We start from the raw sequence: 24,822 nt of genomic DNA on the forward strand, positions 1-24,822 counted from the left end.
TCTTATGTTAACTAGTTACTGAAAGTAAAGTATAATTGTTTTAGATTTCCTATAACAATTCCCTGTGGATAATTTAATATACTATTTTTAGTAAAAAAAGGAGCATCTTTTCAAAATATTTTTTTAATTAGCAGCTTAAAATGTTTTAAACACTGCATTTTATTTAATATGCAATGATTTTCAAGTAGGGCAAAGAACGGAAACTATTATCATTAGCAACGCAAATCAGGGAAATTTGGTGAACTTAGTCAGGGAAAAGTCAGGGAACTTTTTTTCAGTTTCTGTCGCCACCCTGAAACAGGTCAAGCTAGATTATTTCAAATGTATAGGGAGGATTTTTGCAAGCAATAAATGGTATGATCCTCGATTTACGCTGATCAGTTGTGTAGATCAATCTAAAAATCAGGTTTTGTTGACTTTCGAAGGTTTAATGTAATTGGAAAGGGGTAGGAAGAAGGAAATAAGAATGTCATAAAATCTATTTTGTACCTGTAAAGTCAAAATGGGTACATTAGCTTATTGAATAAAATTGTTTCAATTAGTCAATATTGAATAAAAACACTTGATTTAAGCAAATTTTGGGCAGAAGAAAAACAAGTAAATTTACCTATTTTGTGTCTCCTATATATGTGTGAATTCTGAAAGTGAATTTTTTTTTTTTTTAAACTTGATTTGAAATTACATATTTTTTTTAAACTTGCAACAAAATTAAGTTTGTAAGACTTAATTGTGGTGTTTCCAGGTGCGTGCACAGAAATTTTGGGGCCTGTCACAAATGACTTTTCCAAACTCAACTCCATATTATTTACCCCTATATTTCCTGCTTAGTTTTAGAAATATTGGACCCCCTTCAGGCTCGATCCCAGGCAAACAGATGTCTCTTCTCCCCGCCTGTGCACGCCCCTTGGTGCTTCTAGGAAATCTGATTGTAAATTAAACATTTAATTTACAAAACAATTGCATGTTATTTATTTTTAAATATTTTATTAAAATTCATGCGATAAAGTAGTTAGAACCGCTTTCCTTCACCCATACTAACTGTACTTGTTTCAAACCATTTCTTCTGCAATATGTGGTAAGACACTGTCTTCACTCTAGAATGTGAGAAAAGGAGTAAGTATTCTTTAACATACCATGTAATTTTTTTTTCTTATGGTACAGCTTCGTAATGCAAAAAAAAAAAAAAAAAAAAAAACTATCAATTTAATTAGCAAAACTGTTGCATTTTTAACTTGCTGAAGCTAAAACTATTATTAGAAAAAACACATCAGAAATGATGTGTTTTTGATATTGAGTTCGTCTTAGGGTTATGGATATAAGCAGTGAATGTATTCTTTTAAGTAAATTGATTTAAAAAATTAATTTTTATTTTTCTTTCAATTGACAAGGATTTAACACATATTTAATTATTTATTTATGTAGCAATCTGTGATAAGTCCCATGCATTTTAGCTCTGAATTCTTAAAAAAATAGTTTGAACATTTTATATAAATGTTTTGAAAGTTGCATAAAAATTTACTAGTATGAAATTTTTTTGTAGTGCCTTCCTAAATTGTTTTTTCAAAAAGGGACCCACCTTAACTAACCTTTGCTTTTGGCTCATGTACTTACCATGCTCTCCTAGGAGTGGAAAAAAATGCCACCCTTTTATGCATCCTTAAAAAAAAAAAAAAATGCACTAGGGGCTCTGCTCCCTGCTCACTAACGCTCAACAAACTCCGAAGATTGCTTTGCAATCTTATTTGATTCGCAAAGATTTAAATCGTCAATTAGAAAAAAACATATTAAAAACTTCCTTTGGATCAACAAGCACTCCTTCCCTGGGTTTCAAAAAAACTTGTACCAATTTGCAGAGCCGTAAGGGCTAAAGGGCTCCTGAGCATTGCAAAACTGCAGTTTTTTATATTTGAAAAGTCGTTTTCATATTTTCGTGGTCTCTAGTAATATATTTTGCTCTTTAGCTCGGGGCTTGAATTGAGTCAAGCCTCAGAGTTTCCATTAAAATCGAAACCCTTAAAGTTTTTGAAAAAGAAAGAAGAAACATGCAAATTGAAAAGACGTAACTATGGCAACACCAAAATAAAACATCAATAATTTTAATGGTTATGAGATTATTCTAACTTGATTTTTAAAGGCTAGTAACTTTTTCTTTTGGAGATAGAAGGTTATTTTTTCAACCATAGATCGAGTTTGATCCGTCTTTACTCACTTTTACACGTGGAGGGGGGGAAGTTGCCGGTGATTTAAAAAATCGTTGATATCGGCAATTGATAATGATAAAGATTACTTAACAACTGTGAAGAAAATTGACATGCTAGATGTTATAAGATAGGTGGCCGAAGCATGGGCTGAGTTGAAAGTTCATCACTTTTAAAATCTTGGAACAAATTGTTAGACGATAGAGATGAACTTAGTAAGAAAGAAAGCAAAAAGCTCATTTCATTGCTTGAAAAAATATCATGATGGGACTGTGTCAATGAAGAGGATATCACAGAATGGATGGAAAGTGACGAAGTTCATGAAATGACATAGGATGACATCGTAGAAATGGTCGTGCAAGAAGAAACGCCAGAAGAAGAGGAGGAAGACAAGATCACAGAAAATCTCATTCCACACTCAGCAGGATTTAAAATGATTCAGGCAGCTCTTGAGTATAAGAGTCAGCAAGAGGAAGCAACTCAGCTGATGTAATCTGCTTGCGTAAGTGGAGAGACATTACTTCTCGTAAAAGGGCTGAAAAGCAAAATCAGCCCTCCATCAAGAACTTTTTCTCAAAATGAAAACTGAATAGGTATCTATTAAATAAAACAGTAAGAGCTACTTCTGCTTTTGTTATTTCTAAAATATGCAATGACATGTGTTTTAAATTAAGTAGAAGATGAAGTTAGAAGGTGGAGCTATATCCTATCCGGATTTTCTGTTATCTGGTCTGCCAATCCCCCACATTAGTCCGTATAATCAAGAGTCTTCTGTACGTACAAAAATGCCTAATTTCATTATGTTTCTAAAATGTAGAGGGGGTTGGGAGATTTGATCTCTCAAATGATGGGCCTGCTCCTATGCTTATGAATTTCTAGGAAAATCAATCTGAATACTGCATATCGCAATTGATGATTTTGAAACAAATTCAAGACTAAGTAGCTAAAAAACACACTATAATTGATTTAGAAAAAAATTTTAAGATTTTTTTGAATTTTAAAACTTTGACTAATTAGCACATTATGCATAGTAATAAAATGCTGTACTATATTGTAAGTTTGATTTTTTTTCTTCTGTGTTTTGTTCTATGTTTACAAATAATTAAATAAACAATTTACACTGCAAGGCACTTCTCTCTTTTCTGTAACACTTATAATCCCTTTTAGCCACATTCTAGCCAATGTTATGTACAGTATATGTGAAAAGCAAAATATGTTCTATAGTCCGAACGATTTGGTAGTCTGTGCTCCCCCTAAGGGGTCATTGTTTTAAGCTATTTAAATCTCATGCTAACTTGGAAATCAGGAAAAACTACTACTTTAGCAGGGTCGTGGGCACTTGGAATAGCTTACCGGAAGAGACGGTAATGAGCAAGGGGGTGGATAGCTTTAAGAGGGCCATTGATCTTCATTGGGGACTAATTAATTGACTAGGACCAGCCTAGCTGGGCCCAGAGCCTGTTGCTGGTCGTCACATTTGTATTTGTATTGTATAAGTGAGTGAAATAAATTGCAACATCTAAATTGTGTAACAAAGGGACTTTTTTTTATTTCCGACAATTCTCTTGTGATAAATGTAATCTTGAATGTGTGCATAGTATTGAGAAGAGGAATTACATTAGTATTTTCAAATTGGAATTGTCAGTAATAGCAATAACAATTTTCACTGAAAAGTTTCTAAAATATTTAAAGTTGTATGATAAATTATCAACTGAATAAAACAGTCTTGGTCTATAATCGACTGTAGTGCTAAGAAGATAAATGATTAAAATTTCTGCCTAATATTTATGTAACATTTTTTCTGTGCACCCTACAAATATATTTGCCTATTTGGTGCTATGTTTTTTCTGCAAATACAAACTTAAATATTTGTAATATTAGAACTATTGTTCAATATTTAGTATTTATAGTGATCTTCATTTAGAGACTGATAACTTGACTAACTAAGACCAGTCTTGCTGCTCCTAGAACAGGCTACTTGTCATTGTATTAGTTTTTTTGTCTCTGAATGTTGTGAAGTTGAAATTGAAGAATTACTCTTTATCAACAAAAAGATAAAAACATTTAATTGCATTATTGACTTAATTTTAAAGACTTGATAATTGATATTTTGATATTATAATTTGCTTGTTTTTTATGAATTAAAATTTTTTCTTGTAGGCACAACTAGCATTTTGTCTTCATCATCATTAGAATTTCTTTCTCCAAAAGAACGTAAAAGGCAACAGCATATTCATGAGTTGATTTCAACTGAAGAATCTTATGTTGAAGATATGTCAATTGTGTTAGATGTAAGTTGAGTTATTCATTTAATTGGTAATGTGCATTAATTCTTTTGTTTGCAAATGTAGAAGTTCTTTTAAATCCAATATTTTCCATATATTCTAAAAATTACAAAAGTTATGTGATATTTCAAAAGTATCATATATAGAAACGGTTCTCAACCTGGAGGGTGCCCTTCCCAGAGGGGGATGTAGAAAATTTTCAAGAAAAGTGTGGAAATACAAAATAATTAAGTAAAACAGTAGAACAGGGTAACTTTTATTTACTTGATATTTCAGTCACATGAAAATTTTTTGAATATAATCGCATTTTTTTATGTTTTAGTGTGCTTTTTATAGACATATCTCTGAGTCTGAATTTTCAGTATTAGCATACCTAAAGTCAAAATATGGTGCTGAACATTGAAAGTGCCTTGAGATGTACTTTGTAACAGTAACAACCTAATATTCAAAAATTGATAGCAAGCATAGAGCGCAATATTTAATTCTCTTCTTGGTTATCATAACGTGGAAGCATAGTAGAAAGATGCGCCAAAGTGCATAATTTGTGACGTCATAAAGACCACGCGTTGTTTGAAAAATCGGACATTTTAAAAAATTAATTAAAGAATAATTAATAGGAAAATTAAAGTATTTTCTGGATCTATGTTCTTTTTTTTTTTTTTTTGCTTATTCTATCAATTTCAGTGGCTAAAAGTAGTACTTTTGACTGAAGGAATCAACCCCATTGTTTTCAGTTTTTGACATTTTTAAAGCTGTTAGTTTCATTTGGAAGGAAAGGGAGTGTTACATTAGCGATAAACTCTCTTCTGAGAGGCTAGAGAGGTGCAAAGTTCAAAAAAAAAAAAAAAAAAAAAAATGAACATTTGAAGCAAGTTGGGAGACTCATGGAGGTATTCCCCCTTAAATATTTAAAAAATCAATAAAACAGATCTTTTTTTCCTAGTGACTTGTTTTACCATGTTTTCACTTATTTTTGGCATAAAAACCAGAGTTTAGGACTCACTTCTATGAGCTCCATGTCCAAAAAATGTTCACTTTGTTATTTAAAAAAAAAGCTCTAAAAGGGGGGGATTGACTCCCTGACTCCCTCCTACGTGACGGATCTGGGGGTGGTTTTACGGTTTTCAACCACCACTCCCTTAGACTTTTTTAAATCCGCCCCTGTAAACTTGCATGTATAACAGTTTTGTAAAATATATACAAGGTATAGAAATTAAATATCATGCCATATACGAATTAACAACACCAGAAAGAATTCGTTATACAGTAAAACCTGTCTACAATGATACCGTTGGGACCTAAAAAAAGTATCGTTATAGATAGTTTGATTATTCATGCTGACGTTTTGCTGAGGCAAAAAAAAAATATTGTTATAGACAGCTTATCGTTATTGTTTAGACAGGTTATCGTTATAGACAGTATCGTTATACACAGGTTTCACTGTACTATAAAGCAGTGCTAAAAGCGCAAGTTAGTGGAAGACAAGTTTTGAGATTACAAGAGCCTGTTTTTTCAGTGTAAAAATATGTAAGTAAATGGATGCATAGTCATGCATTCCATTCAAAAGCTCACATGTTCTTGCATTAAAAAAGGTTCCTTGTAACTAGTAGTAGGAGAGAGGGGAGGGGGGCACACTGGGCTCAAAGAGTATTTCATGGATTATAAAAAATCTAAATACTTTCATTCTGAAATTGTCCACCAATATATCTTAAATTTTATTTAATCTAACAAATTTAACAAATATAGAGTGCCCAATATTACAGTGGGAGGGGGGGTTACATTACGTCATCTAGGTCAAATTTTGCATAAAATGGATTAGCAGGCTAAAATTTTCTTCCAAACTTTTTGTTATACCACAAAAATAGAACTGAGCTGTTTCTGAAAACTATGTAAATTTTATATTTACATAAAACATTTACAAAGTTTTTCTTTTTTGGGGCGGGGGGAGAGGTTTGGTGACACTACCAGTTACTGACCCTTGTGACACCTGTGCTAGGAACTCCACTTCTTGTAACACCAAAATACATGTTGCGTTTTTTGTTGCTAAATTTTGCATTTTTTCTGGCAAGTGACTATATGATAAACTTACTAGTTCATCAATATATCTTCGTCTATAACTAAGAACACATGTGCAATTCTTACATGTTTTGGAGAAATGAAGATCTAACTCTTCGCACCTTTATTGTTAACCAGATTGGATTAACACACTTTTAATTAACATTCATGTGAAAAAATTAGAGGTTAAAACCGCAGCAATCCTAGATCGGTGTCTGTACATCGGAGCAGTATCGATGCTTCGGTTTAGAGGAAAATTCTAAACCCGTTTAATGATGTAGGATACACACCAGTTTTTGACGATGCATCGATGAATTGTCCAGCCCTACTCTATGCATCCAATTTGTATTATTGCAAACTTTTACTTTTTAATAATTCCTGTTTTGAAAGTAATGTTTGAGATATTCTTGCAGTTCTAACAAGTGCATGGAAAGTAGTATCATGGCTGATTTTTTATAGTCTGATATCAACACTAGAAAATGGTGCTGAAATTGCACCTAATTTAGTTGAACTAGTGAATTTGACCCTGAATAAACTTGGTATAAAGTCACTATTTCTCCTCATTTATTATGCTTGAAAATTAAATGATAATGAATTATAGCATTTTGGTATAGGAAGAATATGGTGCTTTGCTAATGTTAAAAATATAATGTGTGAATGAAAATTCTAGATTAGGTTATGGCAACTATGATTTAAAAATAGAAATTTAATACATCTAATTACTGCCTTAGGTATTTTATTGCTCATTTGCATATATTTGGACATGTAACTCTCCTAAGCAGAGATCTGTAGTGAAATATGTAGTTGTTGAAATAGTGCCCCCCCCCCCCCTCCCCAGGATGTGACTAATATGGTGTTAATTTGCTATATGTATATAAAACATGCATTTTTTCGATCTTTGTTTCTCATAATTCAAACTGTTTTGTTTTCTAGGCATTCCAAAGACCTTTAAGAGAGTCGGCTACACTAACAAAAGAAGAATTGAGGTCTATATTTGTTAACTGGAAGGAACTTATTGTTTGCAATACAAAACTTTTGAGGTAGATTGAAATTCTTCTTCAAATTTACAGAAAAATTTTGTACTTTGACTTAAGTAGTTAGGCTACTAAAGCCGTTTTAATTTTTGTTGATAACCATAGCACTGTTTGCTTCACTTACTTTTTTGTGTTTAGAAGTACATGTGTATGTATTTGTATATATAATATATATATATCGGCAGTAACGTCATCATTGGTGTGGAGCTTGGGGAGGGGGGGGGGGGCGAGGTGAAACCCTTTTAGGGGACACCCAAAATGTTTTAAAGAGTTTAGGAAACATATAAAAAATTTCAAAAATACTCGTATTTCAAATTACTGGGTGACACCTTTTCAAGGAGTGGCACCAAAATGGATCTAAGAGTTAATGACAAGATATAAGTGCTTCAATTCTGAAATTCTCTCCAATATTTTAAATTATGTATAATCTATCAAACTCAGTAGCATCACTGAGGAGGAGGGGGGTTGCACCGTGAGACATATTTCTGAGAACAATACTTGTAATAAATTTGCAAGTTTATGAAAAATATAAAACCTTCAACTCTGAAAATTTTCCTCAGTATTTTAAACCAGTGGTAACCGCATGGCTTTGCCTGTAGTAGAAAATTAAAAGGTCATTTGATTCGCCTGTATATTTACAAATAATGGATGATGAATTTCTCGCCACTTTGCTATGTTTATTTGCTCACCCATGGTCGCATATGGTAATTTACTCGTCCACGTTATCGCAAGTTGATAGTCACATGTAGTAATTTGTTCCTCCATGTTATGATAATTTGCTCGGTAAAATGTTCTTAAAATTGGAATATAAAAAGAACAAATTTGAATTTTTAAAAAATCGTTTCGAGGTGCTCACCCTTATGCTATGGACTAATTTTGTGCCAAATTTCATGAAAATCAGCCGAACAGTCTAAGCGTTATGTGTGTATCAGACATCCAGAGAGACAGAGACACAGACTTTCAGCTTTATTATTAGTAAATATTATATTTAATTTATCTAATGCAGCAACATCACTATGGGGATGCATATACAGTGAAGCACCGTTTATACGTTTTCGAAAGGGACTGTATGAAAAAAAATGTATAAGAGGTATAGAATAATGTGTATAAGACTCTGCAGGGACCAATTTAAAAAACATATAAATGATACGAACGTATAAAAGAGAAACATATAAACGGTGCTTCATTGTATATATATATAAGTCATACCACAATAAAAATACTCAGTTGTAGAGTGGACATTCCATTATTTTTTTATTTGTATACTTCAAATTTTTATTGTTTTTCCAAGTTTTATTTATTTATTTATTTTTAATGAGTGCATAAAGTAATGCTAACAGCATTCCAACATAAGAACTGAATCAAGTGTTTTTTTCCCCCCTCTCTCTTTTCTTTTGTGTTGTAATTTGTCTTTGTCTTTGCAGAGCAATGAGAGTAAGAAGACGCATGAGTTCAAATAATATAATTGAGAAAATCGGTGATCTTCTTTGTGAAAATGTAAGTCATCGATATATGTGTGTTTGTACTTATATTTATATCTCTGTAAACATATTTAGTTTATATACTGAGACTAAATTCGCCGAAAATTACCTTTAAGGTAATATTTAAAATTTTATTTCTAAAGAAAATCTAATTCATATCATCAAAATAGTTTTTTTTTTATTCTTTTCTGAAAATCATTTGGATTGCCATGCTCTCCTATATATTTCACTTTTTATGTATTAATTTGTCTGACAAAATTTCTGAAAACTTATTTATTATTATTCAAATATAGTTTTAGCAGCTAAAAAGTAAAATTAAAAATGCATCAAATCTTATGTATTGCCAAACTCATTTATAATGAGCCCTGAATTTAACAAGAAACTCAGAAGTATTTAGTTCGCACAATGTTGAGTCTATTAGAGTATAACTTGCTTTTAACAAATAAACCTCACAGAAAATGAGTAATATTTTTGTGATTCATAAAATTTCTATTGATTTCTAGCTGAGCTTATCGCATCTTGGAAAAGTTCCTTTAATGTTCCAAAAATAAGCAAATTTGACCGACATAAAATCTAAGAACTAACGGTCCTTTTGGGAAAAAAAAATGAATTGAGAAGCATTTGAAATTTATATATTTGTTGATGCTTCCCAGATACTTTTGAAGATATTGTAGCTCAAATTAAAGCTAAAGCAGATTTAAAAACTAAGGAAAGTGATGGCAATAAGAAGAAATGTGAAGAATTTCAAGTTGAACCTGCCTGAATTTAGAAGGTGACTTTTTATGTGCAGAAAAACTTCAAACTTTTTTCCAAACCAGGCAATATACAATGTTTACCAGACCATAAGTATTTCCCAAAAAAATAGTATCATAAACCAGGGTGATTTTGGCCACCGGAATGACTTTGCCACACTTATTTTAAGTTTCTGCTTTTAAAAGTAGTACTTTAAGGTTCATTTTGAGGCGCTAAGATAGTGCAATATCATTTCTGCTGTGTGCAGAATGCACTAGGGAGGAACAGAATGATTCTTGATAAGTTATCAGTAAAACAGGTCGTTTGTTTTCTGTAAGGTAATACAAGGAAATTTGAGTGTGCTCCAAATTACATCTGTGCTGTCCTCGTGTTGAACCAATGAATATCACCTGTTATATTTTCTGGTTGCTTTTATAATAAGGAAGTAGTAGCTTTTTTATTTATTTATTTTTTTTTTTCTAAACCATACACACAGAGTTCGCCGATATATATCGGTCGATATATATCATGATATATCGGGTGAGTGCAAAAGTTCGTGCGGAGTTTGTGAAAGAAAGTCATACAGTGATTAGGCAAGCAAAACTCTTTATTCAATCAATGATATATTCGCCATCGTTGTCTATAATCTTCTTCCAACGTTCTGGCATCATACGGATGCCCCGATCATAAAAACTGCGTGGTTTAGATTCGAAGAACGAAGACACAACGTTTTGTAAGGCATTCAAAGAGTCAAGTTTTTTTCCATTCAAATGATTTTGCAATGACCGGAATAAGTGATAACCCGATGGTGCGATATCAGGAGAATACGGTGGAGGAGTTAGGACATCCCATTTCAGGCTGTTCAGTTTGCGTAGCGTCTGTCTTGAAACGTGTGGTCTAGCGTTATCTTGATGAACGACTACGCCTTTGCGATTTGAAAAACTCGGGCGTTTCTGTTTGATTTCTCGGTTCAGATTAGTTAATTGACTACAGTACTTGTCCGAATCAATCGTTTGGCAGGCGAGGAGAAACTCAAAATAAATTATACCCTTGCAATCCCACCGAACACAGAGCATCACCTTCATCGGGTGCAAACTGGCCTTTGCCATTGCGTCACCATGTTCACCTGCCTGTTTCCATGTGCGTTTGCGCTGAACGTTGTTGTACAGAACCCATTTTTCATCGCCCGTCACTAATCGATCCAAAAACGGCTTGTTTTTGAGCTGCCAAAGTAAAGATACGGCAGCAGAAATTCGCTGGATATTGTTGCTCTCGGTCAATAAATAGGGCACCCATATATCGAGCTTTAAATCAAATCCGATTTTTTTTAAACGCCGAAAAGCGGTTGATCGGTCAACGTTAAGTGCTGTAGCAACTTCCTCTGTTGAAATTCGCGGAGTATTCTGAACTAAAGAACGCAAAACGTCGTCATCAATGTCGGAAGGTCGACCTAAGCGTGGCTCGTCTTCCAGCTTAAAATCTCCGCAACGAAATTTTGAAAACCATTTTTTCACAGTTCGTTTAGCTGGTGCTTGATCTTGATAAACGTCTTGAAGGTACTTTACGGCTGCTGCAACGTTTATTCCCTTCCGAAACTCGTAAAGCATAACATGCCGTAAATGCACTTTATCAACACTCGTTTTAAAAGTGATCTTTCTTGAAGCAGTTTGTATCTGCGCAAATTATTTTGATTGGAATGAAAGCTGCACACGTCACCTTTCCAACGATCTGACTTACGTAGATAGTGGTATTAATGACAACACATTAAGCTTGTTCTAACGCCATCTATTGCAACTCCGCACGAACTTTTGCACTCACCCAATATATCACAATATATATCCAATAGTTATTTTGAAAATATCATGATATTTAGATATTTTCGATATTTATTTTTTCCACTACAGTATTTTCAATACAAAAGGTATATCAGTCATAGTAAAATTATTCATTTGTTATTAAAAATAACCAAAAAGTTATGTACTATATTTTTATGATGTATAATAACATCATTAATATAACAAAAAAATATAATATTCCTTTTTTACTTGTATTTTATGTTCATAAAATCATTAGTAATGTAGCAATTTTAATTCATATTAAAAGTGAATAATTAATTATTAAATGATGGTCAGAAAAAAAGTCTCATGACTGTGCACTGACTAATGCATGTTATTTATCTCTGAATCATGTAATTGTAACAGTAGCTAACAGAAGAAAAATGAGTAAAACGGCTAACAAAAAATTGATTCTATTGAAACTGATAAAAATATTAAGTGCTGTATTACAGGGGCGTAGCTCAACCCCCCCCCCCCAAACGTTCGTCTCAAAACAAAAAAAAAAGAAAAAGAAGAGAAAATAAAAAAAAGAAGAAAAAGAAAAATAATCAAAACGACTTTTTTCTGAGTAACAAAAGTCAAAAATTCACTTTGCTCCCCCCACCCTCCAATGCCATTGAAAATCTGCATGTGTAATCCTCAAGCATAAAGACGCCTCCCTCTGCTGCGACAATTTTTTGATAATTGAGTAAAATTTGACACTTTGCTTTAGAAATGAGATTGATTTGTTAAATCAACGTATATGCAGCCTTTCTTTGTCATAGATTCTGCAAATTGTTAAATATGTTTAATTTTATGAGCCGCACAGTGGGAATATTGCATACAGTCGAATCTGTATGTTTCCAATTTCACATTAAAGAAAAAAATCGAGATAAAGAGGTTTTGAGATACTGGGGCTTTAAGAAACCTTTTATAGAAATTTGAAATATGATGGTAAAAATTTGAAATCGATACTAAAGACAATATGGGCTCTTGATTAAAATTCCTCTTTATTAGTTTTGTTTGGTATTTATTCTATTATTACATTATTAAGTGCTTTATGGTAAGTTTAAGGAATCATTTTGACAGTAAAAGAAACTTTAAGCATATCTTTTTCCAGAAAAAGTCTTACTGCTTTTTGGTCCTTAATTTTTTTTTTTTTTGATTCATTATCTTGAAGGATTGAAGGATCTTGAGGTTAGCAATTGCTGCAAATCTAACTTGGCCAGTATTCTACGATTTTCCTTTTTCATCACTTGAAAAAAACTTATACTTTCTTTTCACTCCAATCATTTCGGTTTTCTAAAGAATCACAATTTTAAGAAAGAGAGCAACCAAAGAACAGTACTAATCCAGATAACAGAGCGAAATGGCTTTTAACTTGAATGACCTTTAACCATGATCTTGAAATGTTCATTTTACATGTCAAACCTGTGAATTTCACCCCTTTACTCTTCTTCCAAGAAAGTGCGCAAAACGACTGTCCTTTGGTTAATCTTCCTGGAAAGCCTATTCGTGGAACATATTTCTCCCTTTTTCCACTACCTCCTCAGCTCTTGAAGACAATTCCTCTGTTTCTGAGTTGAAGAAAATGTTTTTGTTTGCTGCTTTAAAGATCATTGGGCTTCGAATCCAAAAATGATAGCATAACCGAAATTCGAGACGATAGAGGTTTTTGTTGGTCTGGTCTTGTGTGTGTCATAGGTCATAGTCAAAACGCTCTTTGCTAAACAGAGTATCCATTGCAATCACATTCATTTTTCAGCCAGTATTTACTGCGTTTTCTTTTGGAAACGTACAGTCTGTTTAAAATAGTACAAAGTGAAAGTTGTGGCATAATGAAGGAGAAAAACCGATAACAAGCTTTTTGCAATCCAAAGAAAAAAATTAAAATGACGAAAAGGATTGTTCTAAAAAGAGAAAGTTAACGTCGTGTGAAGAAAACGAAGTACAGTCTGCAAAGCAGCATTAGTCCCATCGGACCCTTCTGAAGGTAATTTTATTTTAATTCAAAAGAAAAACTGCATAGCATTACATGAATAAAATGTTTAAAAACGAAATGAATATAGATTATTTCTATTAGCTTGGTTCGGATTAAAAAGTAGAAAAGAAAAAAGACTTCTGTTTATAATACCCGAAATTGCTGTTGCTCTCTCAAAAAGATATTTATGTAAATTCTAAAACAGCTAATAAAATTAAAAATAAAAACTTGAAAGGAGAACTGATGGTATGATGTTGAGCGAGTAACTTTCTACCGCCAACATTTCTTCCCTAAATTTTTTATTCAAATTTTATTAAATGCTTAAGAATTAGCATAAATGTAAATACATAAAAAGCAACATATAAATATAACGATATGAAAAGCAATTTCATTTTTTGCGGGTTATAATTCAAGAAGTCTTTTTTTATTTTGCTTCATACTTCTAGTGCAAACCAAGTTAATAAAAATAGTCTTTATAGTCTGACCATCGATGAGATTGAAAGTCAAACATCCAGTTTACAGACGGAAATGGAAGTATCTATTAGCTTTCAAGGGATGCCAGCTTTTGTAGATGTGTGTTATCCTCTAAATCAAACAGTCACACTGAAATGAACGGAACACACTCATCAGATATTTGATTTTCCCCTGATTTAGATAGACTGGTTTTGACAAGACGTTGCTAGAAAATTTCACTTTAAATTAAATGGAGGGAAAAGAAAGAAAAGTTAAATTTTCACAACATTAAAAAAATAAATTCTTTGCTTTTGTTTTGTTTGACACAAGAATCGGAATTGGGGCACCCCATTCCAAAGTATGTAAGATTCATCTCCCTCTTTTTTTAATACTAAAAAAATTTACATATATATATACATACATATATATATACATATATATATATATATACATATATATATATATACACACACACTCATATATATATATATATATATATATATATATATATATATATATATATATACACACATACTCATATATATATATATATATATATATATATATATATATATATATATATATATATATATATATATATATATATATATATATATATATAGAAAAGAAGACCCCCCCCCTGAAAGTCGGGTCTAGCTATGCCTCTGCTGTATTAGATATTTGACCACTAGAGGGCGCCTGTGATGCAGGGAGTGTTATTGCTGCTAATTTGATAAGTGTTTTTTTACTATAATTTTTTATTATTACTGTCTAGTTTTAGGTTTTTTTACTTCACTTTATCATGTAATTTAGTTTTATTGTGTTTTGGGGGCTTATCTTTGCTGTTATTGTATTCTTGAAGTGTTTTTGCATTTTTGGAGCTAAGCCTAACATGTGGTGATCTCCTGGTTTTTGATCTTGTGTGCTTTATTGGGTGTAGCAACTCTGTTTATTTACTGCTGTTTTTAGTATTTATTCTGTTTTTTTTTTTTTTTTTTTTTTTTTTTTTTTTTTTTTTTTTGCATTTTTATCTTTCTGTTTTGCCTTTTGGAACATATTCACTCAGTAGAAATGGGTGTTATATGCATTATGAAAGAGGTAAAGAGTGGGATGGGGGACAGGTGGATCTCTTGTGATTTATGTCATATGTTCTGCCTGTATAAGGGGGAAAATGAGTCTGTTTTTGAGGAGGAATACATTTGCACTAAATGTGCTGAACTCTCAGACTTAAGACTTAAGATGCTAGTTTTGGAAGCCCAGTTAGCATTAGGGTGTAGGCCAGTTGTAGAGGGTATAAATGTTCCAGAGATTCAGGGGGAAGTTTCAAATGAGGAGTTAGATTGGGAAACTAAGGGTGTAATTTTGGGGGACTCTATGGTAAGGGAGGTGGGTAACACAGTTGGGAGAGTAAAGCGTAAGGTGGCTAGGTGTTGTTTACCAGGGGCTCGGGTAAAAGACATTAATATGGTTGCTGAAAAGAAGGGAGTATTGAATAAGGAGGATATGGTTACTTTGTGGGTGGGAACAAATGATGTAGGCCACAGTAAAAATGAGGAGTTTTCTAGGGAATGGGAATCCCTGTTGGATAAAGCAACCAGCTTTTCGACGAATGTCCAAGTGGTTGGTTTGCTTCCCAGGTATGGAGTGCATAGGAGCTGGCTAAATCAACGTGCGAGGTGTATGAACTTGCTACTGAAGTCAATTTGCGAAAAGCGCAGTATCAGGTTCATTGATGTATGGAGTCATTGTAAACGGGATTGGATTGCTAGGGATTGCCTGCATCTGAGCTCTACAGGGGTCAAAATGGTTAGTGGATCAATTTTAAGGGCTTCAGAGTCAAAAAACTAAGTTGGAATGGGGGGCATGGTTCAAGCATTAGGTATCGAGAGAATGAAATTTTTTTGGGTATTGCTAGGAATGGAAATAAAGTGACGAACAAGAGTAGTAATGTTAACAATTGTAATTTAGGAAATTTCAGGGTGTTAAATAAAAGCAACTTAGGCATGCTTAAAGTTTTCTATACCAATGCTCGCAGTATTAGGAACAAGATGGATGAATTGAAAAGCATAGTTATGGATGAGAAGTTGGATGTTATTGGAATTACAGAGACATGGGCTACCGAATCTGATGCCGAGTTATTACATATTGCTGGGTATAATTTGTTCAGACAGGATAGAGTAGGTAAAAGAGGTGGTGGGGTTTTATTTTATGTTAGAGACAATTTTATTTGCAATGAATTGGTCATAAATGATAAGCCTACTGATATTGATATGGTTTTGCTGGAGTTGATGAGCAGTAAGGGCAAAAAGCTACGCCTTGGAAACATTTACAGGCCACCTAATTCAAACCAGGGACAAGATGAACAGATGTACCGTATTATTAGTGACATGTCCAGTAAGGGATCCGTTATCATAATGGGGGATTTCAATTTTCCGGGTATTGATTGGAATAATTTTTATCCTGGTAATGGCAAAGAAGAGGAATTTTTAAAAGTAATTGGTGACTGTTTCTTAGATCAAGTTGTAACTCAGGGAACTCGAGAGGAGGCCATTTTGGATCTAGTTTTTTGTGACATAGGTAGTTTTGTTCAGGGGTTAAGTGTAGGGGAGCATATTGGAGATAGTGATCATAACAGCATTAGGTTCCGGGTTAAATTTGAAGTGTGCAAAGATGATAATTTTAGGTATGTGCCCAATTTCAGAAACACCAATTTTGTTGCACTTAGGCAGAATTTGAAAGAGGTTTTTTCGTCAGGGTTGGAAAATAACGACGTAGATCAGCAGTGGATGGAATTTAAGGATAAACTTGCTAAAACCGTTGGGGACTATGTTCCATTTAGGAGAAAAGGTGTTAGTACCAAAATTTGGCCCATGTGGTTCTCCAGGGAGACTAAAGAAGCTCTTAATTATAAGCAAGCCACTTTTCGTAAGTTTAAAGAAACTGGTCAGAGTGCGGAGAGGCTCCAGTATGGTAAGGCAAGGCGAATTTTAAGTATTTGGTACGGATTCAGAAAAGAGAATTGGAGCAAAGGCTGGCAGATGACATTGATGGGAACCCTAAGAGGTTTTTTGCTTACGCTAATTCTAGGAAAGCTCGAAACAGTCAAATTGGGCCTTTGGTTGATGAGTATGGAAATTTAATCCAAAACGATAGGGATATTGCAAATGTTCTAAATAACTTTTTTTCCAGTGTGTTTAACGATAACTGTATCTCAACAGTTGACACTAACAAGACACAAGCTATTATACAGCTTGAGGATTTTGTATTTTCCAGGGAGGAGGTTTTATTTCATTTGAAAAAGATTAAAGCAACTAAAGCTCCGGGACCAGATAATATCTATCCAAAAATTCTAGTTGAATGTGCAGAGGAATTAGTGGATGTTATTTTGAATATTTTCAATGCTTCTTATAACTCGGGGACGGTGCCAGAGGACTGGAAGCTGGCTAACATAATGCCACTCTTCAAGAAGGGGTCTAAAGGTATTGCTGGGAATTATAGACCTGTAAGTTTGACTTTGGTGATTTGTAAGATTTTCGAAACTTTGATCAAAATTAAGATCACGATGTTCTTAGAGACTAATAGTCTGTTGACTAGTTTGCAGTATGGTTTCAGGAAAGGTAAATCCTGTACTACTAATTTATTACATTTCTACGACAAGGTTACCTCAGCTTTAGATAACAAAAAATGTGTGGATGTTGTTTATATTGATTTTCAAAAAGCTTTTGACAAGGTACCGCATGTTGCTCTTCTCAGCAAGTTAGCTGACATTGGAATAGGAGGAAAAACTCTACTTTGGGTTAGAAATTGGCTTACTGGTAGGAAGCAAAGAGTAGTTGTGAGAGGAAATCATTCTAATTGGAGTGATGTTTTAAGTGGGGTTCCTCAGGGATCAGTTTTAGGGCCTCTTTTGTTTATTATATTTATGAATGACATCAATGAAAATATTTCTGGAAGCATGAATTGTTTTGCTGACGATGTAAAAGTTATGGGGATTGTCGAAAATGAAGAACAAGTAAAACAGCTACAAGAGGATTTAGATCATATTACTAAGTGGGCAGATAAATGGGGTATGGCAGTTAATGTAGGGAAATGTCAAGTGCTACACTTAGGTCATGGAAATAAGCGTATGAGATATCGTTTACAGGGTTCAGTCATAAATCAGGCAGAAAATGTTATGGATCTGGGTGTCTTTATAAATCAGGACTTCAAGTTTAGTCAGCAGTGCAGTATTGCTAGTAACAAAGCCAACAAAATGCTTGGGTTCATCAATAGATCTATTTCAAACAAATCTAAGAAAGTTCTTCTGCCTTTATATAGGAGTTTAGCAAGACCTCATTTGGAGTATGCTGTTCAGTTTTGGTCGCCTTATCTGAAGAAAGATATTTTTATATTGGAAAGGGTTCAAAGAAGGGTAACTAAATTAGTAAAGGGACTCTCAGATTTAGATTATGATACCAGACTTAATAGGCTTAACATGTATAGCCTGGAGCAAAGGAGAGTCAGAGGGGACATGATTCAGTTATTTAAATTTATCAAAATGAAAGATGTAAATGGATTAAATTTTTGCGGGGAAAGCAGGACAAGGGGTCATTGTTTTAAGCTATTTAAATCTCAGGCTAACTTGGAAATCAGGAAAAACTACTACTTTAGCAGGGTCGTGGGCACTTGGAATAGCTTACCGGAAGAGGCGGTAATGAGCAAGGGAGTGGATAGCTTTAAGAGGGCCATTGATCTTCATTGGGGACTAATTAATTGACTTGGACCAGCCTAGCTTAGCCCAGAGCCTGTTGCTGGTCGTCACATTTGTATTTGTATTTGTATAAATAATGAAAGCAACATTAATTGTAAGTTTATATATTGTATATGTAGCAATATAAGAACTTAAAGAGTGATTTGACAGTGTATTTACTACTTTGAAGACTTGAGTTTGTGCTAATTGAAAATATTGGATATATATATCAAAGTTCTTCTGCCCTTATATAGAAGTTTGGTAAGACCCCATTTGGAGTATGCTGTTCAGTTTTGGTCTCCTTATCTTAAGAAAGACATTAATGTATTGGAAAGGGTTCAAAGGCGGGCTACAAGGCTAATAAATGGACTTTCCCACTTAGATTATGATTCCAGGCTTAGAAGGCTAAAAATGTACAGTCTTGAGCAAAGAAGAGACCGAGGGGACATGATTCAGCTGTTTAAATTTATTAAAACGAAAGATGTTACGGGGCTAAAGTTTAGCACTGAAAACAGGACAAGGGGTCATTGTTTTAAGCTATTTAAATCTCAAGCTAACATGGATATTAGGAAAAATTATTATTTTAGCAGGGTAGTGGAACCTTGGAACAGCTTACCGGAAGAGGTGGTAATGAGCAAAGGAGTAGACAGTTTTAAGAGGGCCATTGATCTTCACTGGGGATTGTAAATTGACTAGGACCAGTCTAGCTGGGCCCAGAGCCTGTTGCTGGTCATCACTTTTGTATTTGTATTTGTAAAATATCCGATATATATCAAAATATCGGATATTTTCAATATTTTTGCAAATATCATGCTATTTTCGAGCCCTGAACACACTAAGTAGAAGCAAATATTGCGGACCCTTTTTGCTGTTATAAGCAAGTTTAACTGAACAAATAAACAAAATTTCATGATATGCATTATGTTTGCAAAAAATCTCAAGTCTTGAGTTTTCTTTTCAGCTTCCTCATTTCACTCCATACATTCGGTTCTGCAGTTGCCAGTTAAATGCTGCAGCCTTAATTCAGAACAAATCAGATAACTGTCCTAAATTTAAAGAAGTTTCAAAAGTAAGCACTCTTTTTTATTTAAATTACCTTATTATTTATCTTAACCTGATTCAAAGTCAAATGTTTGTTTTGAATCAAAATGATAATAAAACTTTGATTTCATTTATTCACGAACTATATGTCCATGTATAATTTGTCACTTGGACTTTATGTCCTTTTATTCAGTGCTACAAATTCTATTGGCAAATTAATCGTAAGCACTCGCACTAATTGTTACTTCTTTTATTTACTGCTTTTAAATTAAATATTTCTGCTAAAATATGAAAAAAAATATGGTTTCTCAATCAAAATCATAAAATTTCTATGTGTAAGTAATACTATTGCCAAAGTCCATCAAGCTGCTGTGTTAGCAGTTTACGATTTTGATGGTATAAAGGAATTTATCTTTGGTAGCTTTTAATTTTTCATGAAAGAAAATGCAGTCATACTTTTCAAAGCTACAGAATTTTAATATCATTTTGTATTTTGTTGCCATTATATTGGATATATTATGTTACTACTTTCAGTAATTATTTTGTAAGCATTGGAAAAGGTAACTCTTTGAAACTTCAATATAGAATTGCATTCATTAACATTAAATGTGGCCATTTTGTATGTCATTAAGGGAAATCCGACTACAGTCAACTCATGATAACTGAACAGGGCCGGGTTTATGGGAGGGCAGGCGGGCTACTGCCCCGGGCCCTCCACAACAAAGGGGTCACCCCAATAAAAGTTTTACAAAATACTCTAACTTTCAGGGGTCAAAAATATCAGATATATACATATATATCAAAATCTTCGAATATATATCATAGTATAGGATATTTTCGAAAATATGATGATCTTTTCAAACCCTGATTAGGGGCCTCCACTCCTTCGTTACCCCGGGGCCTCCACACTTCTAAATCCGGCCCTGTAACTGAAAGTCTCTAACTCAAATATTCTTCTATCTCAAGGTTTTCATTGGGTCCCAAACCCTTGAGAAAGCTATGGGAGCTTTTAGTCAGTCCCTTGAAACTTCAAGTTATTGTGGGTTAACTGTATTCATGTATGCCATCTTTTCATAGAGTCCTTACAGTTTTTGTAGTACACAGCTAGGCTGTAAATATCAATTGTCAATCAACTTATTTGTTTATTTAACTTAATAAAATTTTAGTTAAGTTTGTTTTTCTATGAAATAGTCAAAATGACAATTTTTTAGTTGAATCATTAAGAAAGTGGATGTGGTGCATTTGAAATGCACTTCATTTATAAGTACAAACATTTGCTTTAAAAATATCTGAACCCAGTTACTTGATTGCCTTTTTAGCTGTGCTCAACTGATCCCCGTACAAAAGGGATGCCTCTGAGTAGTTTTCTTCTGAAACCTATGCAGAGGATAACCAAATATCCTTTGCTAATTCAGAAGGTATGTGATTTTTTTTTTTTTTTTGTCTGTGTATGCTAAAATAAGTGAATTAATAAAATGCCTTCATTAACGCTTTCAACTCTGGCTTGCTTTTGATTGTATGTAACCTCTTAGATTGATTAACATTTCAATATAAGTGTTTTGCTCAATTTAAATATATTTATATTATAATGTCTCAAAATGTTTGTACTATTTTATTTTAAACTGATTTTATTTAAAAAAGGTGATTTTTTTTTAAATGTACTTAAAATGAGTACTTTATATAAAAGAAACTATTGAATAGTTTTATAAAAGATTCTTTAAAGTTAGGATAAAGTTCAGCAAAGTGAAGTATAACTTGTCATCTGAAATTTCACTTGCATTTCAATAAAAATCCAAACCTTTTACAAATAACTTGAAGTCACTTTCATTTATGAATAAAATCGACAACTGTGTAAAAAAAAATGCAACAGTTAAATTTTTAAAAACATTAACTGCAATCAGCAATCTGTTCCTTATTGAAGAATAAAAATTTTTAGTTGCCTGATTGCCAATATGTAAATTTTTGAGAAAAATGTTTTGTATCCATATGGGAAAAAAGTTTTAAAATTTTTAAAAGAAAAAGAACACTTACCACTTTTTTGACACCCCTGGGTCTCCTGTGCCTGCTAAAGAGGTGGTTTACTGGTTGGGTGAGGTTCTAGAAATTGCTCAACCCTTTGCATCCAGACTAGGACCCCTGTTCCAATGCCTCCAGATACATTGATTTGTATTGTAACAGGAAGTTGAAGGATTATGTAACCATGACAGATTTTAATGTGCACTAGTCGGTATTTGCATATATAAAGGATCTTTAACTGGTTGGTTTCAAATCCTCAACTTTTTGCCCATGAGCCTAGTATCTAGCTGAGCCCTACCTCAGCCCACACATAACACAACTCGATCTTAAACTTTATTGTTTACAATGAAATAGATGACAATTTTCACCAGTTTGTGAATCCTGCAAAAACTGGTTATAGATGAAAAAAAACCTTGAGTTGAAACATTGTTTCAATTTTAAACTATTCCCAAGATTGAGATGAGCATAAAAATATGAGCATTTGTAGATCTCATATTTCAGGTTAATTAACTATAACTTATTTAATCATGTGGTACTTTTTAAGAGCAAAAAACCAGTTCTAATTTCATGTCTTTGTGATTCAAGGATTTTTAATTTATAACTGGGTATATATGTGAATGTACTTATATATTTTTACTTTCAGATTCATGAATATACATCAGAAAACCATCCTGATTTTTCTCATTTGAAAGAAGCTCACAATCTTGCTCAGTTATTATGCAACCAAGTGAATGAAGGAGTAAGAGAAAGAGAAAACTCAGATCGTTTGGAGTGGATACAGAATCATGTTCTCTGTGATGGATTAGCCGAAGTGGGTTTTTTCCTCTTATTTTTTATTGTTCTTAATCTGTTTTATTTTTTTTTTTTAATTGACATTTTAATTTAATTTTTACCAATCCCAAACGGCAATATTTTCTTAATTATTTTTGTTTGATGTTATGTGATTTCACATTATTAATTTTTTTAATCATTATTATTATTGCTACTATTATTATCTATTATACAAATACAATACAAATACAAATGTGATGACTATAACAACAGGCTCTGGGGGGCCCAGTTAGGCTGGTCCTAGTCAATCTATTAGTCCCCAGTGAAGATCAAAAGCCCTCTTAAAGCTATCCACCCCCTTGCTCATTACCACCTCTTCCAGTAAGTTGTTCCAAGTGCCCACAACCCTACTAAAGTAGTAGTTTTTCCTAATTTCCAAGTTAGCCTGAGATTTAAATAGCTTAAAACAATGACCCCTTGCGCTGCTTTCCCCGCAAAAATTTAATCCATTTACATCTTTCATTTTGATAAATTTAAATAACTGAATCATGTCCTCTCTGACTCTCTTTTGCTCCAGGCTATGCATTTTAAGCCTATTAAATCTGGTATCATAGTCTAAATCTGAAAGTCCGCTTACTAGTTTAGTTACCCTTCTTTTAACCCTTTCCAATACAGAAATATCTTTCTTCAGATAAGGCGACCAAAACTGAACAGCATACTCCAAATGAGGTCTTACTAAACTCCTATATAGAGGTAAAAGAACCTTCTTAGATTTGTTTGAAATAGATCTATTGATAAACCCAAGCATTATGTTGGCTTTGTTGCAATGCTGCACTGTTGACTAAACTTGAAGTCCTGATTTATTAAGATACCCATATCAATAACATTTTCTGACTGACTAATGACTGAACCCTTTAAATGATAACTCTTACGCTTTTTTCCATTACCTAAGTGTAACACTTGACATCTCCCTACATTAACTGCAATACCCCATTGATCCGCCCACTTAGTAATATGTCTAAATCCTATTGAAGCTGTTTTACTTGTTCTTCATTTTCTATGATCCCCATAACTTCTACATCGTCAGCGAAACAATTCATACTTCCAGAAATATTTTCATTGATGTCATTCATAAAAATAATAAACAAAAGAAGCCCTAAAACTGATCCTTGAGGAAACTCGCTTAAAACATCACTCCATTCAGAATGATTTCCCCTCACAACTACTCTTTGCTTCCTTCCAGTGAGCCAATTTCTAACCCATAGTAAAGTTTTTCCTCCTATTCCTATATCAGCTAGTTTGCTTAGAAAAGCAACATGTGGTACCTCATGTCTTTGTCAAAAGCTTTTTGAAAATCAATATAAACAACATCCACACACTTTTTATTATCTAAAGCTGAAGTGACCTTGTCGTAGAAATGTAATAAATTAGTAGCACACGATTTACCTTTTCTGAAACCATATTGCTAACTAGTCAACAGACTATTAGTCTCTAAGAAATTCATAATCCTAATTTTGATCAAAGTTTCAAAAATCTTACAAATTATTGAAGTCAGACTTACAGGTCTATAATTCCCAGCATTACCTTTAGAACCATTTTTCAAGAGCGACGTTATGTTGTTTATGATTGTAAAATATTTTAATGATAATAATTATGTTGTTCATGATTGTGAAATACTTTAATAATGAATAAGTGTGTTATGTTTTAAAGTAAATTGAAAGAGTATCTCTTTATTTACAGCAAATTACTTTTAATTCACTGACAAATAGCCTTGGTCCAAGAAAATTGTTGCATGCTGGTATTCTGTATAAAGTAAGTAAATGTCTTATGTACTGTAAATGGATTTATTAAAAGTATTTGTTACCAGACTAAGACTATTTTGTACATTATTTAATTTGGAAAATGTCTTTTTCTTATAGGTAACACCCCCAGTAATTGGCAGGTCACCAGTAATTGGCACTTCCAACATAAATGTCATAAAATAAGATTAATATCCAATCTTTTAAAAGTAGAAGGCTATATATCAACTGAATGTGCATTTTCTTTAAAGATTATAACTTGAATTCATATTACTAAATGGTAACAGTGCATAGAAAAGAGACTTGTGTCGGATTGGCCATTTTTGGTGCAAAATCTTCTTCTCTGGCTTAAGGGAAGCATGCACATCAATCCATTAAAATCTGACTTAAAATTCATTTTAAATTTTGGTTGTCAAAAGTTTTGTTTAGTTGA

At 33.1% G+C, this 24,822-nt stretch overlaps 1 protein-coding gene across 1 annotated transcript in view; it reads left to right on the forward strand.

Moving 5' to 3' along the window:
• The window catches only part of LOC129216044 (intersectin-1-like), a 178,647-nt gene that overhangs the window by 118,642 nt on the left and 35,183 nt on the right, over window positions 1-24,822 (forward strand). Inside the window, exons 29-35 of the mRNA XM_054850189.1 lie at window positions 4,359-4,489; window positions 7,472-7,578; window positions 8,997-9,069; window positions 19,724-19,831; window positions 21,123-21,221; window positions 22,463-22,630; window positions 24,331-24,402. Coding sequence (XP_054706164.1) covers window positions 4,359-4,489; window positions 7,472-7,578; window positions 8,997-9,069; window positions 19,724-19,831; window positions 21,123-21,221; window positions 22,463-22,630; window positions 24,331-24,402 — 758 coding nt within the window. The remainder of the gene's footprint in view (window positions 1-4,358; window positions 4,490-7,471; window positions 7,579-8,996; window positions 9,070-19,723; window positions 19,832-21,122; window positions 21,222-22,462; window positions 22,631-24,330; window positions 24,403-24,822) is intronic.

The sequence above is a fragment of the Uloborus diversus genome, chromosome 2 (assembly GCF_026930045.1).
Source record: "Uloborus diversus isolate 005 chromosome 2, Udiv.v.3.1, whole genome shotgun sequence".
NCBI lineage: Eukaryota > Metazoa > Arthropoda > Arachnida > Araneae > Uloboridae > Uloborus > Uloborus diversus.